The 18,331-nt window shown below is 34.7% G+C and overlaps 1 protein-coding gene across 1 annotated transcript in view; it reads left to right on the plus strand.

The window, feature by feature from the left end:
• The window catches only part of LAMA2 (laminin subunit alpha 2), a 521,547-nt gene that overhangs the window by 207,861 nt on the left and 295,355 nt on the right, over window positions 1-18,331 (plus strand). Inside the window, exons 5-8 of the mRNA XM_090279831.1 lie at window positions 4,946-5,125; window positions 8,052-8,141; window positions 9,850-9,967; window positions 14,932-15,110. Coding sequence (XP_090135957.1) covers window positions 4,946-5,125; window positions 8,052-8,141; window positions 9,850-9,967; window positions 14,932-15,110 — 567 coding nt within the window. The remainder of the gene's footprint in view (window positions 1-4,945; window positions 5,126-8,051; window positions 8,142-9,849; window positions 9,968-14,931; window positions 15,111-18,331) is intronic.

Consider the following 18,331-nt stretch of genomic DNA (forward strand, 5'->3'; position numbering starts at 1 on the left):
GGGAGAGCTCGATGAATACCAGGGACTGCCAGAAAGATGAACAAGTATGTCCTTGAGCAAATTGAGCCTGAAACTTTGCTGGAGGAAAAAATGACAAAACTGATGCTATCCTACTTGGGCATATCATGAGAAAGTAGTGCTGTTTTTTTTTTTTTTTTTTTTAGACCAAATATGAGATGGATTGACTGTAAAAAAGCCATAGTCTTGAGTCTATAGGAGCTGACCACGGCTGTTCAGGACAAAGACACTGTGGACATCACGCATTCATAGTGTTGCCAAGGTTGGAACCAACTCAAAGACACGTAACACACACTTGAGTTGAAATGGACCTCCTTTGCTATAGTTCACACTATTTTCATATAGTTGTTGGCCATCTTTTACGTCCTGCATATAATCTATGGAAGAGGAATCTCTTTGCAGAAATTATTGAAGACCATATGGCAAACAGAAATAAGAGAACATAAACCAAGTTGCAGCAGGAGTAAAAGTTGGCCTTGTTTGGTGTCCAATATTTCAAGCTGTTAATATTAAACTTGTAATTTAATTTTTGTTTTAATTGATGAAAACCGTTACTAAAAACTTTAAAAAAAAAAAGGCATACCCTAGGGAGTTAGATATGTGTAATGAAAACCTATTCTGATCGTGTTGCAGTGCCCAGCTAGAGGATGAGGAAAACTTGTACTAACTAAGATGGTTTTAGTGGAGGTGGTGAGAAGTGTTTAGATGCTGGATATAATTTGAAGGTAAGGCCAACAAGATTTTCAGACATTTTGGATATAGGAAGAAAGAAAGCTAAGACAGTCAAGGATGACTTGGTTTTTGATCTGAGTAGCTGAAAGGATTAAATTATTTAGTGAAATTGGGAAGACTGTGGGGTGAAGAGCAGGAACTCAGTTTGAGATATAAGTTTGAGACACTTATTAGACAGCCAAATAAATGTATCAAGAAGGCAGTTGGATTCTTCATCCTGATCTTCCGAGGCAAGATCAGGCCTGGAGATACAGATGTGGAAGACCTCAGTGTAGGTGGTATTTGAAGCTGTGAGCTTTGATGATATTACTAAGTAAGTACAGACATAACAGAAGGCCAAAGACTGAACAACATGGCATTCCAATATTAGAGTTAGGGAGGAGTAAAGGTGGTAAGTAATAAAATAAAAATTATTAGGCTCATTTTTCAAAGTTACTCTCCTTCTCTGAAAAAATATATTAACCAGCATTGTATTTAAGAGGTTTCCTACTAGTCTCAATCACTCATGTACATCCACACCTGTAGATTCTTTGGCTACACTTATAGCTAGCAATCCTCGTCCTACACATGTGGATTTTATTGCTTTATCTCCTGGAGATACCATGTTACAAACTGTTGTACCTTTATCATTGGCTAATTTAGAGATTGATGATTCAAATGGTATTTTAATCTGTTCCGAGGGAACACACTGCACATCATGTCATCAACTTTATCCACTTTCACTGCTCAGATCAAAGTTTCTAATACTTATTAATGATTTCTAAGCAACCTTCTTTCTCTCATACATCCAGTCACTCAAGAAATTTGTATCATTAATCTGGGTATTAGGAGTATAGCTGTTCTAGAAATATAAAGCAGTTGTATTAATATAAATAGAAAAACATAATTAAAAGAGAAAATTATTCATATTAGAAATCTGATTATTTGCTGCATAAACCATTTTTAAGTTATATTCTAATTACAGAAGTAGAAATGCAATAGAACCACAAAACTTTATCCATCTGCAATGGGAACATGGTTCATATAGTACACTTACACTGATAAAGACAGAATTATTTCAATGAGTACAGTGCAATATTGATGTAGTCACTTGGTCATGAACTTATGAGGTATTTTTTCGTCTATTTTTTCTGTGATAACTAATTTCAAAGAAGAGTGCAATTTTAAAATCTAAAAAACCATTTGTTAATCAGCCTGATATTTTCAGTTGGAATGAAATCCTTTGACAGCATGAACATACACCCACCAACATGTGTGTAATAGAAATCATTTCAGAAGACACTGGCCTGCCACAGGCTTCCCACAGCCTCGCAGCAAGAGAGTGGTGGTCCTGAGGACTGACACTTCTCATCTTTTTGAAAATAGACACCCTCCAGTTGTCACCCCACAGGAAATCAGGAAGTATGCTAAAATATCCAGAGCACTTGGAATCACACAGCATCATGTCAGTGGAAATATCCTATCCAATATTATGATTTATTTTGAAGGGGAGTGGAAAAAATGGGGAAAATGATGGAAGGAAGCTGCTCACAACATGGCCAAACAGCTGGCTGGTTTTATAATCCAGAAACAGCTTGGGACTAACTATGCTCACAAGATCTCTTGGCAGAGTGGCTTGATGAAAATACCAAAGCTGTGACAAGTGTTCTTTTGCTGAACCCTATATGTAGCTATCATATGGTTTATTAACCTAAACGAGAACATGTATAACGTTTATTTTAAATTTCCTGGGGAAGACTTACTAATTTCATGTACAACCACAAATATAGTTTGCCATAGAGTTAATACCAAATGAATCTTAATAATTTTCAGAAAATTTAATCCCAGACATGTTGTGATTTCCTCTTTTCAAATAGCATTTTTCAGAGCACTCAAGGGAGAGCTTGATGAGACAGAAATTAAGCATGAATTTAAGGGCACTGGTAATTTTTTGGATGCCAAATTAATCTCTAAGGGGAACAATTTTAATTGCTTCATATATCTATTTATTCATTCCTTCAACATTTAATTGATACATTCTTAAGTAATAGAGACAACTTAAACACATTTCTCATTCGCCCGCTAGGTGCCAGAACTGTGGAATATATGATAACCACTTTATTCTTTTAGAATTTTTTAACAAAGAGAGGGTATCCAGTATTTTTAGATACAGTATATTTAGCAGACCTTGCATTCTATCATCTTCAAATGTGTTAAGTGAATTTATTCTTTACTAAGTATCCAAAGTAGACTCAATTAGCTAGAATGTTTCATATTTTTATCATGAGGCATTTTGAATTTTTTGTTGTTGTTATATCAGAATTAGTTTCTCCTCTCAGAGTTTGCTATATTTATTTCTCTGATGACTCAGTGGTTTATTGGCAGACAGTTTGTAAAATGCTCTCGGGGATTATCTAGATGCAGGATATTAGGAATGGAAACACATACCATTGCCTCTCCTGTCAAAAAATTTAATTAACACACATGATATATGATCTTGCAAAAGTGGATGAAAATTTCAGTGGGTGACTTCAAGTCACAGTTTCCCAGTACATGTACGGACTGCCATGTTCCTGGACAGCTTCCAGCTGAGCACAGGACTGCTTTCTTTTTGCATTCCTGTCTCTTTAGCTTCCTGTACACGTGTGCACATGCTTGTGTGCGTGTGTGTATGCAGGGAGGTTTCAGTACAAAACCTACCACTCAGTTTCAATTTTCTAAATTTTGATTTGATTTAATTTATCACATAGGTAATAATGCATTCATAAGGCACAAAAAGTAGAAGTACTTTTTTCTATCAGTATATCATAAGTTATCCTATTCTTTTTCTATGGTACACTACTTCAATATATAGATGTATAATTTATTTAACTAGTTGCGCACTAGTGAATATTAAAATGTCTTTTGCTATTATAAAAATGCTGTCTAGGAATAATACATGTCGTATCTGTGGGATAATTTTTCAAAAGTGGGATTTCTAATAAAAAAAATTATGCATGTGTAATTTTGATAGTTATTGCTAAACTCACTTTCATAGGGTTTGTGCCATTTTATACTTGCACCTATAAGTATAAGAAAATTGCTGTACTGATTAAGCCTTGCCATCAGGGCGTATCATTGATATTTTGGGGTTCTGGCCACCTGAAAAAATGAACAAAGTTTATAATTGTGATTTGAATGAATAGTTCTCTGTTAATTAATGAGTGAGGGTCACTCTTTTATCAAAAGTTTCACAGTCATTTATGTTTTCCTTGAATAGTTCTCTTATAGCTTTTGTCTGTTGTTTGTGTTATGTTGTTGGTCTTTTTTCTTCTTGATTTGGAGTTCTTTAGGTATGAAAAAGTTTCTTTATCTCTGATAGGAGTTCTTTCTAGTTTATCAAACTTGGTTATTCCTCATTAGAAGTTTCTACTCTTGTGAAATCCTTCTGAGAACATATGGGATTTGTGCATCTTTAAGGGGTGAAATTTCTCAATTTTATACACAGAAAACAGTACAGTTAGATATTATTTCTTTTGGTATCAATTGTGCTAAACTATTTTCCTAACAAATATACCATTCCAACCAGGTTTAAATGTGTTTTCACAGAATGTATTATACTTTTAATACATTTTTGTCTTGTTGATCTACAATTAGTAAAAAAAACCCGACAACAAATGAACAACGGATTGAAATCTCGCACTGTGATTATAGATTTGTCTACTTTTCCTTGCAATGTGTCAAATTTTGCTATCTATATACTAAGGCTGTATAATTGGATACCTTCAAATTTAGAATTAGTTTAAGTGCTTTTTGAGTTCCTGTTTTTGTCTATTTTGTAGCTTATTTTTTTAAACCAATTGTTTTGGTTTCTTACTGTATATCAGATTCTTAAATAATTTTAAGGCACAATAATTTTCAGAAAAAAATAAAGTGATTTAAAAATTTATGGAACTCCTAGGAAGGTCCAATAGATGCCATGCCTTGGAAGAGAGTATTATGGGTAATTGCAATGTAGAGAGAATGCCTAAAATATAAACAAATGTATTACATGAACATGTATTAAAATGTCCATAAAATCCCCCAGTTATTTCACTCTATTCCAGTAAACATGAAGCTGTATCTATCTGATTAATTGGGAGTAGAGAGCTTACCTTAATTTTTCCAAGAAAAAAATTAAAACCAGTATTTGGTTTTTGGTGAACTTAATTGTTCAATTATTTCCCACATTGTGTAGATTCACATCTCTTTGATCAATGGGAGACCAAGTGCAGATGATCCTTCTCCTGAACTGCTAGAATTTACCTCTGCTCGCTATATTCGCCTGAGATTTCAGAGGATCCGCACGCTGAATGCCGATTTGATGATGTTTGCTCACAAAGACCCAAGAGAAATTGACCCCATTGTCACACGAAGAGTAAGTTATGATGAGTCATGTCACAGCCTGTGAATGATATTGCAACCTTCTTTTTAATTGTCTGTTAAATCATTTTAAAATGTATCTTTCCATGATTTGTAGGAGCAGTTATTAACAAAGACCTAAAAATTTGGTAAACCTTTTGTTCAAATAAGCTCAGCCACTTGTTAGATGTCTAACATTTATCAATTTTCTTTTAACATTTGTCAACTTTGATTTCATCTTTTGTAAAATGAAGATCATAATGCCTGGTTCATAATCTTATTTTTGAGGACTCAGTTAGTTTTGTCCCTTTGGGTGATCTGTACTATTGTAATTGGCTTTGGGGAATAACAAAAAGAATTTGAAACATTTTTGGCTGCAGCCAACATTAAGACATACATTTTATATCATGACCTAGCACACACACACACACACATATATGCAATATCATGACCCAGTATGCACACACATATATGCGCACACACACACATAGAGCAGTAAATCTTAAACTGTAATGTGCACAGAATCAGCTAGTGATATTGCAGAAATGCAGGTTCTGATTCAGAAGGTCTAGGCCTGAGTTGAGAAACTTCATTTCTATCAAGTTCCCAGTAGTGTCAATGCTTCTGGTCTACAGATCGTTTTGTCCAGTCAAATAATTCAGTTTTATGCTTCACTAACAATTCACAAGCCATAGTTTTAAAAAAGCACTGCTGTGTGGGAAAACTGATATTATATATTGTTTTACTTTCCTTCATGAAAAGAATAGCAGAAAAAAACTTATAGCATTCCTTCAATAGATCTTTGAAACAGGAGCTAATGGAAGTGCTATTTTCCAGTGTTAAACTGGAAATTATATGATTATGGCATAGATGATCACCCAGGTTGCTATGGGAGACAACTGTGCTTCTTCTCTCTATCCCCCACCACATGCACTGAATTATGTCACCTCCCTTATATGCTGCTACGCAATCAAGATATTCAATTCAGCTACAAAACCATAAAACAAATCCATGCTAAGAGAATAGCTACTGTGTGACTAGAGGCAGGAGTGAAAAGAGGATTATAAGGAGAAACTAAGATTGTGGGACAGTGCTCTTAGCGCTGAAATGATCCTACTAAGTTCAGACTATTGCCAACAATTGCCAAATTCCTAAACCATTAGGCTGAATGTTGAAGGACAGCATTTTTCCTGGTTTAGGAGTACCCCTCATATATTTTTTCTTCTCATTACTTAAATTTCCCTCCCTTAACCTCTCCATCATCACAAAATAACTTTTAAAGTTTTATTACCTCCATACAACACATGTTTGTCACATGGGCACCCCATATTTTCCAAACATAAAATAGTTTTACCATGTTCTTTACCATCAACATATTGCACATTGTTTTAGGCAGAAGTAATCATTATTTTATAGCAATGTTAGATTCTTGTTTTTAAAAAAAATCACTTTTAATTTCAACATAACTTAGAAATATATATCAAGAAAGATAATAATTTTGAAGGGAAATTTAATCTTTCCTGACAGTATATCTATCAGAGAGAAAAAAAATCAATGCAAATGAATGTGTTCCTTTTATCATCTTTTACAGAAGACAAAGTGGAGGTTGGGGTGCACATCTATTATTTATTCTTCATTGTACATGATACTTTAAAAGAGTGCAGTAAAAGTCAACAATTAAATATACTTTTTGAGGTATAGTTCAGTGAACCCTACATGTAAATTTAAATATATAAAAATATTATATTGAATTTCATTTCCTTTCCATGACTTAAAAGTGAAACATTACACATTTATATTTAAAACACATTCCCCAATTTAAAAGCATGTACAAGAATTATGGTATCAACTTTCTAAACAAATATCCCTATTTGTATCTATATTATTGTGATGAAGTTAGTGAAAATGAGACTTTTTATATAAATTTCCTAGCAAATTTTTCTAATTCGAAGTTTAATTACATCAAGTAAGGTAATGTGACAAAAATATTCCAAAAGGCCCTTTGTAAACAACAACAAAAAAACCAACAAACCAAAAGACAAAGAAAAAAAGTAAAAGAAAAGGGGAATTTTAGTCAGGGAACTCAGATTTTTGCCTACCTACTTATTTTTCTCTAAATCTGTTTTTGTTTTTTAATGTGAATAATTAGAATAATAGAACTATATATCACTGAGATGATCATTTGGATTCCATATGATAATGTGAAGTACTCTCATAATTATAAAATGCTGTATACATATCAATTAAAAATTGTAAATCGTTTAGTTCTATTATATATATTTATAAATAATCTTTTAAAAATAGTTGTGTAGATTTAAAAAATTAGAAATATAGCCCTCTCTTAACCTCAGATAGGGAAGTAATCACATGAACATTTTAACATAATAATGAAAAAAGGCAAATGTTCTGCCCACCTAGTACACTCCTCACATTGTGTTAACTCAGTCTTGCAGTTAGTTACATTTTATTTCCTTTTTATATGTTTAAGAAATGTATTGTTTTGAACACATTCTGCTAAATTTGTTGATGATTTTCAAATTTATCAAATTAAGCAGTCTGTATATGATTCATGGATCCTGACATTTCTTTAATGACAATAAAAGAGGTTTTCCTTTAAGAAACTAAAACAACTTTTATGTAGAATTATAACAACTCACTCTCAATAGCAGATACTTCAGCACCGAGTTTTTACTGTTGTGGGAAAAGAATTCCTAAAATGCCCACCTTACACAGATTGGAGGCGTTCTTTATTTGGGATGTCACTGCAATGAGGGGAGTTACTTGATCGCTTCTGTGAGCCTTCCGTTGTCCTGTCAAAACACAAATGTGCTTCAAACTAAAGCTAAAAGCAGCAAGTAAACTTTTTAACTGAATGTTCACTCTTGTTACTTTCATCTTGCAGCCAGCTTAACGGGATTTCTCTCTGGGTTGCTTTTTTGCAGTATTACTACTCAGTCAAGGATATTTCGGTTGGAGGGATGTGCATCTGCTACGGTCATGCCAGGGCTTGTCCACTTGATCCAGTGACAAATGTATGTATATTTATAGGACGCTTAGGCAAAACAAAGCTCTGAACTGTAAAATGTTGTAAGAGAGCCTTTGCCGAGAGGGACACTATGAGTGGGTGTCAGGTCCCCGCTGAGACAGTGTAACTGAAAGCCATGCCAGGGTAAAATAGAGCTGGCAGTTAGTGTGATGAACTTTGAAGTCAGCCATCATGGTATCAGAAACCAGATTAATTACTTTACCCCCCCCAAAAAATTCAACTGCTTTTTCTATTCTGAAACCTATTTAGCTATGACAGATTGCTGTGTGATTTAGTTTTAGAAAACGCCTGCCATCAATCAAACTGACCATTTCTTTTAAAAGTTTTCATCAAAAAAATTAATGCAAACAAACGAACAATGTGCCTGGCAGTGAATATAAATGGCCATGGAACAGGAGACTGGGGGGTGGGGGTTGCAATAAGGAGCAGGGTAGAAGAGAGCAAGAAAGAATTAAAACTGCTGGGCCAGAAAATGCTCAAATGCTTTGGGTCAAATTTTTCATTAATGACAACATAAGTGAACATAACCTAAAAAGAAAATAAATGAGCATCTTTTATTCTCAGTCATAACAAATTGGTGAAATACAAAATGATTTGCTGAATAGTATATGGAAGAAATATATTGAATAGTAAAATCCATGAACATGGCTACCTACATATAGATTTTTTTTCCCTACTAAAATAACAATACAAATGGCATTTCTCTAAAAACTTGTTTTCTAACTAATGCATCATAACCTTACCTCCTAGGGAAGGTTCAAATGCCCTGGTATATTTATCTGGGCACGTTTGTGGTGCTGTTTTCTGCAGAGTGTGTGTCTATTTGGTATCACAATAAACAGTGTTTTCCAAGCTTGAAGAACCCACAAGGCAGCCTTGGAGGGCCAGTTGCATGCAATGAATCAAGACTTCTTGATAAACTAACAACCAACATAGAAATAGACTCATAGATACAGAGAACAGACTGAGAGCTGTCAGAGGGGAGGTAGTTAGGGGGTCTGAGTGAAAAGGGGTAAGGGACTAAGCAAAGAAAAAAAAATAGACACAGGCAACAAGTATGGTATTACCAGAGGCAAAAGGGGGTGGAGGGAGGTCGAAGAGGGGTAAGGGGAATAAATACTTATGGAAGGAGACTTGACTTGGTGTGGTGAACTCACAATACAATTATATAGGTGATGTATTATAGAATTATCCACTTGAAACCTATAATTTTATTAACCAATGTCACCCCAATAAATTCAATAAATTTTTTTTTAAAGACTTCACTCAAAACACACAGACAGGAGATTCAGTCCTAGGACATTTGATTCCTATTATAATCATGCCCTCCAATGCCTAGGGATCAACTTTCTCCCCGGTACCCAGACTCCCAAATGTTAACAGTACTTTGAGGGAAGCCTTAATATGGATATATCCAACCTTGAAAACTTTCTCAGGCATCAAAGAAAGCACCTCAATCTTCAAGACTATGCCCAGCTGGGCCTCTACTCTGTTCCAAGCTGAAGCCCAGTGATTTCAGAATTATCCTGGACCTGCGGAATCTGGTGTCACTCTACCTGCTTCTAAGATGGGCACCTCTTCCCTCCCAGGCTGACAGGAGTTTTAGAAGCTCTCACTTCTCTTCTTTCTTAGGGAAAGCCTTTCATTGATGGGTCTAAAAGCTGCTAAAAGTATGTTTCCCCCTTTGCGACTAGAAATCCCGCTGTGAGTGTGAGCATAATACCTGTGGTGACAGCTGCGATCGGTGCTGTCCCGGATTCCATCAGAAACCCTGGCGAGCCGGGACCTTCCTGACAAAAACCGAGTGTGAAGGTATGTTTGTTTCTGAGGAGCCACCGGCGTGTGTATGTACTTCTTCCTTTTTTGATAACAGGTAATAAAAACATGTGGTGATTTTAGGTAGGCACTCTATTCAGTTTCTATGTTTTTTCCAAGGCAATAACTGATCATCTCTGCTCAGTTATGTAAGTACCCTGATATTTCAGTTCCTTGACTTTTTGTTTTCTTTTTTTTTAATTTGCTAAATGTTTACCAAACACCTATGAATATTAATTACTGTGTGAGGATTATGATAAATAGAAAAAAACATAGTATACGCATATTGTCATCAGAGTGACACTGAAGATTACAGCATAATGTATATACAGACTAATATGTAAATTTTCAGTATAACCTGGACTGTATAGAGACTAGATTTCTAAACATGTATGTTATAAAATTGTTCCCAAACCAGTATAGTTGCTGCAACTTCTGCTTGTTTTCTGACCCCCTCACCCCCAGTAAACAGATTGAAATGTCCATCAATTGAAATGTCCATCATCTAAAAAAGGGGAAAAAACAGAGTGGAGATATTGTGCCCTAGACTTTAGAGAAAGACAGTTTGAAAAAATCTGATTCATTAGTTAAATTTACTAAAGGGTAGGGTTTAGGGGCAGTAGCTTGGAAGAATATAAAAATAAAAGGTAACAGATGGTAAAAAATCAAATTTATGGAAAATAATATTTATTTTAATAATAAGCATCAATATTTTAAATTCATGGTTTCTCATTAATAGTAGTATAAAATGCTAATATTAGAAATAGCATCATAATAATCATTAGCATTAACTATGCTATAACAATGATCATACAGTAGCAACCAAATAGAAAGCCAGTAATTAACAATAGTAAAACAACATTTTTACTTTAATATTATCACTTTTGAGTACAACCCATATGTCCAGTTTTTCCTGAAAAGAAATACCCAAGATGTGTAGCAGATGACTTTATAGCCTAATATTGCCAACTGGCCCAGCAGCTGACAGGGATATTAGAGAAACCTGTGTTTCTGAGGACTTGCGCAGGCTCAAACAAGAAAGAAACACAAACGCTTGTGCTGGACTATGATTTCAAACTGGTCGTGAGTCCCAATTCAACTGAATGCAAATATTAAAATTTTGGTTAATCAGTCCTCACCACATTTTTCAGTTCAGTAGGTATATATAACTTCCCATACGGGCCTGGTAGCCAATCTTTAACTAATACCCACCCAATATATTTATTGAATGAAAAATACTTATCATTTATCAGGTGTCAGACGTAGTAGGTCTTTAAAATGATTGAATGATAGCTAACTTTAATCACAAAGTTCCAAACTATAAAATACATTTTCTTTTCAGTTTAAAATTCTATCCATGTCTTAGCTCCCTTCATTTTTCTACACTTACAACTTTTGCTTTTTTATCTGTGTCTACCTCATTGTGGTATATTTTGGTTTAGAAATCACCAATCATTACTGAGACATATCTGGTGGAATGGGCCCCCTGCCAAATCATCTACAGGAACATCAGGTGTCCTACCCCATCTCTGACAGTCCCTCAGTTTCTTCCAATGAAAGCAGACATTCATTCCTAAGAGCAAATTTATGTTAACTGCCTCCCATGAATATTTGCTCTCAAACTTCTTTAAATTTTAATTAAATTTCTCTTCTGCTTGTGGAATATCAGCAAACAGAAGTGGGAGTAGCATTTGAGGGCAGCAATTCTCCCTTATGACTCTGATATTGTATCACACAGTTGTAACTGTGTAATATTCAGTGCATCTGCCAATCCTTTACCACCTTCCACTTGTGTGTATGTGTTTAAATAAGGAAACAGAAGGGTTAGATCGAACCTGTTAGCAACAGGGATGGACAAAGCAATGTCAAAGGAGTTTTCTGTTTGTTACTAGACACATTTTTTTCAACAGTGAGATTATGAAATAGTTTTATCTTTCTTTACGGGGCAGATAGGAGAATGTATTTCCAAAGAGAAAAATAAATGTATTTTTAAAACCATAAATTAAAGATATGGGTCTTAACCATAAAACCTTACATAAATGTCATGTTTTGGGGCAATGTATGCATTCCTAAAAGCTTAGATGAAAATTTTCTATTCTAAGTTGCATTGTGTTCCAAACACCTTAGTATTTAGAAAAATTCTTTCATGACATGACACATCCTTCTATAAAATGAATAATCACTGTTTAGTTCATTTGAGTTCAATTTGGATTTTCACCAGTCTAGTTTACTTAAGGCATGACATATCTCTGAGGAGCAAAGAATATTTATTCTATCTCTAAGCTTGTGCTAAAGGACAGTTTCAGTTTTGTGTCTTGGACGTCCTGTGATATAGCAAACTGCTGAAGACAGAAGGAAAATGGCTGTCTGGTACTATCCACTCCTCGGAGGCTATGCAGGCACAGAGCCTTTAAACAGCCACCGGGGCTGTGGGCGAGGGCCCTTTCTGCGTCAGCCCTTGCTGCCCAAGCGTCCATGTGTTGCCTGCACCAGCTCAGGGTTATAAATCCTCTCAGCAACACTAATTCTAGGCCGTGTGAGAATAAATTTGTATTACTCTCTATTTCTCTCTACTTAGATTGATAGCAGAAATTTTGGCTGTTTCTTGCAACCTATTTTTACAACAAGATTTTTAAGAATTCTTGTGCATTGTCCTAAAAATAGAAAAAACTGCTTTTGATGCCTACTGATTTATATTTATTACTACATGATTTCTAGAATGAACTTTGAAAACTCTCCATCAATATGGCAAAGATACTGCATTCTAAATCAAAGGTCAGCAGACTGGGGAAAGCATTGGCAACAAATAACAAGGAGATAATATCTTCATTATACTAAGAGCTTACCTAACAATAAGAAAATGTCATTAAACCTGTTAAAAATGGGAAAAGATGGAAACGGATATTTCTTAGGAAGAAAAATGATATAACCACATAAAAAGATTATCACACTTATTCTAATTAAGTACCAGTTACAGCAATGAAAATTCTCTTTGTATCCTCTCAAAATGTTTATTCTTTCACTTAACAAATTCTTAAATACATACTATGTCCAGAAACTGGATTCAAGAAGTTGGTAATGCTCAGCGTTGGTGAAGCTATTGGGAGTTTTATTGTATCTATCGGAGAGAGAGCAATTTGACACAATATTTAAGGAGGGGAATTTTTTCAAGCTAATTAAGAGTTGGCATGCCTCTTCACTAGATTTTATACTTGCAGGAATCCTTCCTATAGATATACTCATATAGCTGTTACCATGATCCTTATCGGTAGTTCACCATTGCTCATTCTGCTGCAATGACATTTATGGATTTTAGTAGTTACTGTTACTCAGGCATTGTGCTAGCTAGTTGTACTGCATTCTTAAAACACCATAAGAGATACGTAATGAAATGATACTTGGCTTGAATGTTCTCCTCAAAATCACTCAGCTGGCAAATGTGAAGCAGTCTAACATTAGAGCCCTATTCCTACTCCCACTTCTTACTCCCACTTCCAAGTCCTCCTAGTGTGTATCAGTGTTATTTATAAAGGACAAATAGGGAAACAAAGTAACTGCCCGTTAATAGGGACTTCATAAATACCTCCATTCAAGAAGTAACTTGGGTAGCCTTAGGGAAAACATATGCTAATAGAGAAAGAGTTGTGCTATTTACTGTCAAAATGAAACAGTTTACAACAGTATTTAAATGTCTCCTTTTGTGAGAAAAAAAGATTAAGCGTTGGCATACACACACACGCGCGCGCACGCACACACACACAAACATACACTTGTGTATATATTGAAATCAATGTAAGGACGCCTGTGAAACTCAACATCTCGATGCAGGACACTCAGCATAATATCTTTTCCCTAGTTCCCATCCTAAATTAATTCTATCCATTTTTCAAAGCTTTACCCAGTTCTTTCCAAAGAAGCGTTTTTTTCCACTTTCCTGAACTATAAAGAGACATGAAAAAGAAAAGAAAGGGTGAAAGGAGAAGGCAAGGAAGGAGGAGGAAAAAGCAATTGAGAGCTTAATTATAAGGCATTGTGCTAATGATTTCACATGCATTTTTTTAAAATTTATGCTTTTAAATACATTGTAATTATTACTGACCACTCATGGTTTATATGGAAACAGTCACTTAGTGAAATCAAGACTTTCCCTATATCACATGACTACTACATAGTTTAAAAAATACCCAAATCCAAATTTGTCACTAAGCAAACTTCTCATTTTGTCCTAATTGTTTGGTAGTTATCGTACATCATATCTCTCTCATCAGATAGAACTTGAAGGGACTGCAGCACTGGTGAGCTCTGCAGGCTCTGGAGCCTGGTTTCCCAGTGATTTTGTAATACTGATTTGGTTCGCTTTTGCAAGTGACTTCACTGCTCTGTGCCTCAGGTTACTAATATGTGAAAAGAGGTAAATAACAGTACCAAACTCATAAGCTATATTGAGAGTTACAATTAGTGGTAATAATTATAAAATATTTAGAAGAAGACACAGAATATAGAAAAATGCTAAATTTTAGTTAGTAGTAGTAGTGAAAAGAAAGGAACTATATTCTGAACATTCCTGTTTACCCATAGGATGTAACACAGATTATAGTGATTTTTCACTACAGATTACCTGGATGTTAATTATTTGGTGCCATGGTTCAATAATTTTTTATTTGTCAAAATAGGCTATATAGATTGACCCATATAAAATTTTGATTTTGTAAGATCAAATCAGTCAAATATTGGCAATTTCATATTCAATTTTATTTATGTTTTAATTATTTCAAGTTCCATTTAAAAGGGTGAATTTATTAATACAGCCAATAAATCCAAATAATTTAAGATACTTTAGTATTGATTATACATATACATATATTTCCTCATATGGTATAAAATATTTTATAAAATAGAAAATGATTTTTAAGTATCAGTGAAACCTGAAGTTAATAGTTACATTTTTTTTCTTAATGCAGCATGCAATTGTCATGGGAAAGCTGAAGAATGCTATTATGATGAAAATGTGGCCAGAAGAAATCTGAGTTTAAATATACACGGGAAATACATTGGAGGGGGTGTGTGCATCAATTGTACCCAGAACACTGTGGGTATAAACTGCGAGACATGTGTTGATGGTTTCTTCAGACCCAAAGGGGTAAAGTATGCTCTTTCTTTCATTGTGTTATTTTTTTTAATACAAAGACATATTACAAAGAAAAATAATTTTGATAGACTTCAGATTCTAAAAGGTGCCCAAGAATGTGTTGTAGTGGGAACCGATATAAGTATTTTAAGATAAAATATAAAACATTTACTTCTCTCCAGAAAGTTTCATTGTTCCTCATTCCAGTCAAATCCCACCCCTAGATGGACTCTGTTCTGATTTTGAGAACATAAATTAGTTTTGCCTCTTAGTGAATGTCATAAAAATAAATAATACCAATATTCACAATCTTTCTAATAATAACATTAAAGGATTTTAAAAGTATGTTTTATAATAATACAATAACAATACACTTAGGACTGAATTTACAGACCTGTAAGATCTCTGCACTGAAAATATTGCTGTGAATAATAAATAAGTGGCGAGATGTACTGTATTCATTGATTGAAAGACTCGGTATTGTTAAAGTGTTACTTTCCTCCATATTTGTTTTTAGATTCTATACAACAATCCCAACAAATGTTTCTGTAATTGGCAAGTTGATTTTAAAATTTGTATGGAAATGTAAAGAAACTGTAACAGAACCCTTGGGCTGCTCCGATTGAAACAGAACCCACGGGCTGTTTAGTTAGGGGCCCGACTGCCCACCGCTAGAATTATAACTCTGAATACCAGGGTTTGGTGAAAAGAAAAAGAATTGTTTATTTACGCATAGTCCTGCCTCCCCCTCCCAGACCTGGCCAGTCCTAGGAAAGTCAGAAACACCGTTTCCCTACTTCCTAGGCAGTTCAGCCTTACCAGTAGCTGCCAATCACTCAGTTCTGATTGAGGAGGTCCTTTCTGTGCTGTGGTGCCCTCCAGCTCTCAATGCAGGACCGCCTGGATTCTCAGCCTCCTTGCAAACTGCCTTCTTCCTGTAAACTGCTTGGATCTCCTCTCCTCAAAACCGCATGGCGAGAGCTTCTTCTTTAAGCAGCCTGGAGACCCCTTCTCCAAGCCACATGGAGGAAGCCCACAAGAGCCAAAGAGAGTGAGGGTGTGAGGGCCAGAGAGAGCCTGAGAGAGAGAGCCTCCTAGAGCCAGAGCCAGCCCCGAAATGTCCACAGCTCCTCTCTTCCTCACTGCCTCCTCTCCCCCACACCCCCTGAACGTCCTCTCCCGTGGGTGTTGCAAACGGTTCTGACCATTCACAGAACCCTACATAGGCTCTGTCTGCTTCTTCCTACCAGCCCACTGTCCAAGATCCCTCCCATCTTCCTGAGTCTTGGAAGTAAAGTGGATCTTTGCAACAATGTTTCTAGCCACTAGCTCTAGGCATGCAAGGGCACCCTGAAAGCTGCTTCCTGCTCCCTATCTCCCAGCCGCAAACTCTGGGGTTTGTTTTTGGACTCCCCTGTTTCTGTAACAAAACTATTATAGCCAAAATATTCTTTAAAAAAATTAAGTTAGGGCACTTACACTTCTGAATTCTAGGCTAATAAAGCTAAAGTAATCAACATAGTAAACTATTAGCACAGGATTGACAAAGAATTCCATGGAACAGAACTGAGGTTCCAGAAATTGAATCCCAGAAATTGACCCACATGATCAACTGATTTTCAATAAATACTTCAAAGCAATTCAAAGGAGAAAAAGAAAGTATTATCTAAAAAGTGGTGCTGAAATGACAGGTTAATCTTGTAGATCTCAGTCATTATTTCCCACCACACACAAAGATTTACTTGTGTATGGACCATAGCCCTAAAACTTGAAAAAAAAAAGTTCCTAGAATAAAAACCATCTTGACTTAAACAGATACTTTACAAGAGAAGATATAGGAATAGCCAATAGGCACTTAAAATGGAAATTGAATTCATAGTGAGATCTGCTATGAATTCATGATAGAAGACCTGCTGTAGGACCCAGCATTGATGGGAATGGCTTGGTGATTGCCAAATACCCCCTGCCACTCCCACTAGAAGGGCTAATTCAAAAAGATAGTCAACACCAAATCACCAAATATTAGAGATGATATGGAAGAACCGGAACTCCCATAATTTTTGGTGAATATTTACAATGTTATTACTAATTTGGAAAAATGTTGGCAGTTTCTTATAAATACAAACATTTATCTATTCTATAAAACAAGCATTCTATTCCTAGATATTTACACAAAGTAAATAAAGCATGACCACAAAAAGACATATAAAATTGTTTTATAGGAGCTAACCAAAACCTGGAAATGACCCAAATGTTCACCAACAAAGACTGCATTAAAAATTATGGAACATTTATGCAAATGAACACTATACAGCAATTAAAAAAATAGATCTAGTGTTGCATGTAACATGAATAAATCTTAAAATGTTTTGTTGAATGAGAGAAGGAAGACACAGAAGTGTACATATTTCAGTATTTCTTAGGCAAATAATTTAGTTTATCTTTTGGAAAATAAATGTTTGTATAGTATATTAGTATAGTCTATGTTTGTTTAATGAAAATATTGTAACATTACAAACTACTAGTCATAGTATTTAATGTATATTAGGGACCTTATAAGTTAATACTCTTTCAAATTTAATAATATTGCTGTGTTATTATTATAGCCACCTAGCCAGTAAGTGGCCACATTGGGTTATGAACTCCAGTTTTCCTAATTATGGAGCCTACATTGTTTCTTCCTAGGTTGTATTGTATCCTCAGAAAATCAAGTTTTAATTTAAATATTTAATATTTTAAGCATAAAATATGAAATTTAAAAATTTATACAATGATCAATGTGAAGAAGTTGTTGAAAATTAATTTGGGTAAAATTTACTAATTTTGAACTATATTGTCATTTAAATAACAACCAGGAAAATTTTATTAGGGAATGTATATTAGAGAATATCAAGCAAATATTTTTGTTTGTTGTGATAATGATACTGTCATTATAAATTAAAGGAATGCATACTGAAATATGTAGGCATTAAAAGACACTTTATTGGGGATATTCTCTAAAAACTTCAGCAAAGGATAAGATTTCATGAAACTTACATAGCAAAATCTTGGTAATAAATGATTAATCCTGATAATTATTAAATCTTTGTAACAAATATTTATCAGTTTATTGTACTATCCTCTTTACTTGTATTTATATATTATATTTATAAGAAATAGATTTTAGAAATTGCAAACATGCTAAAGGCAAATTCTTATATTATATTTTATTTATATATAATGTATTACTACCT

The sequence above is a fragment of the Furipterus horrens genome, unplaced genomic scaffold (genome assembly GCF_987537825.1).
Source record: "Furipterus horrens unplaced genomic scaffold, mFurHor1.1.pri manual_scaffold_6, whole genome shotgun sequence".
NCBI classification, from domain to species: Eukaryota; Metazoa; Chordata; class Mammalia; order Chiroptera; family Furipteridae; genus Furipterus; species Furipterus horrens.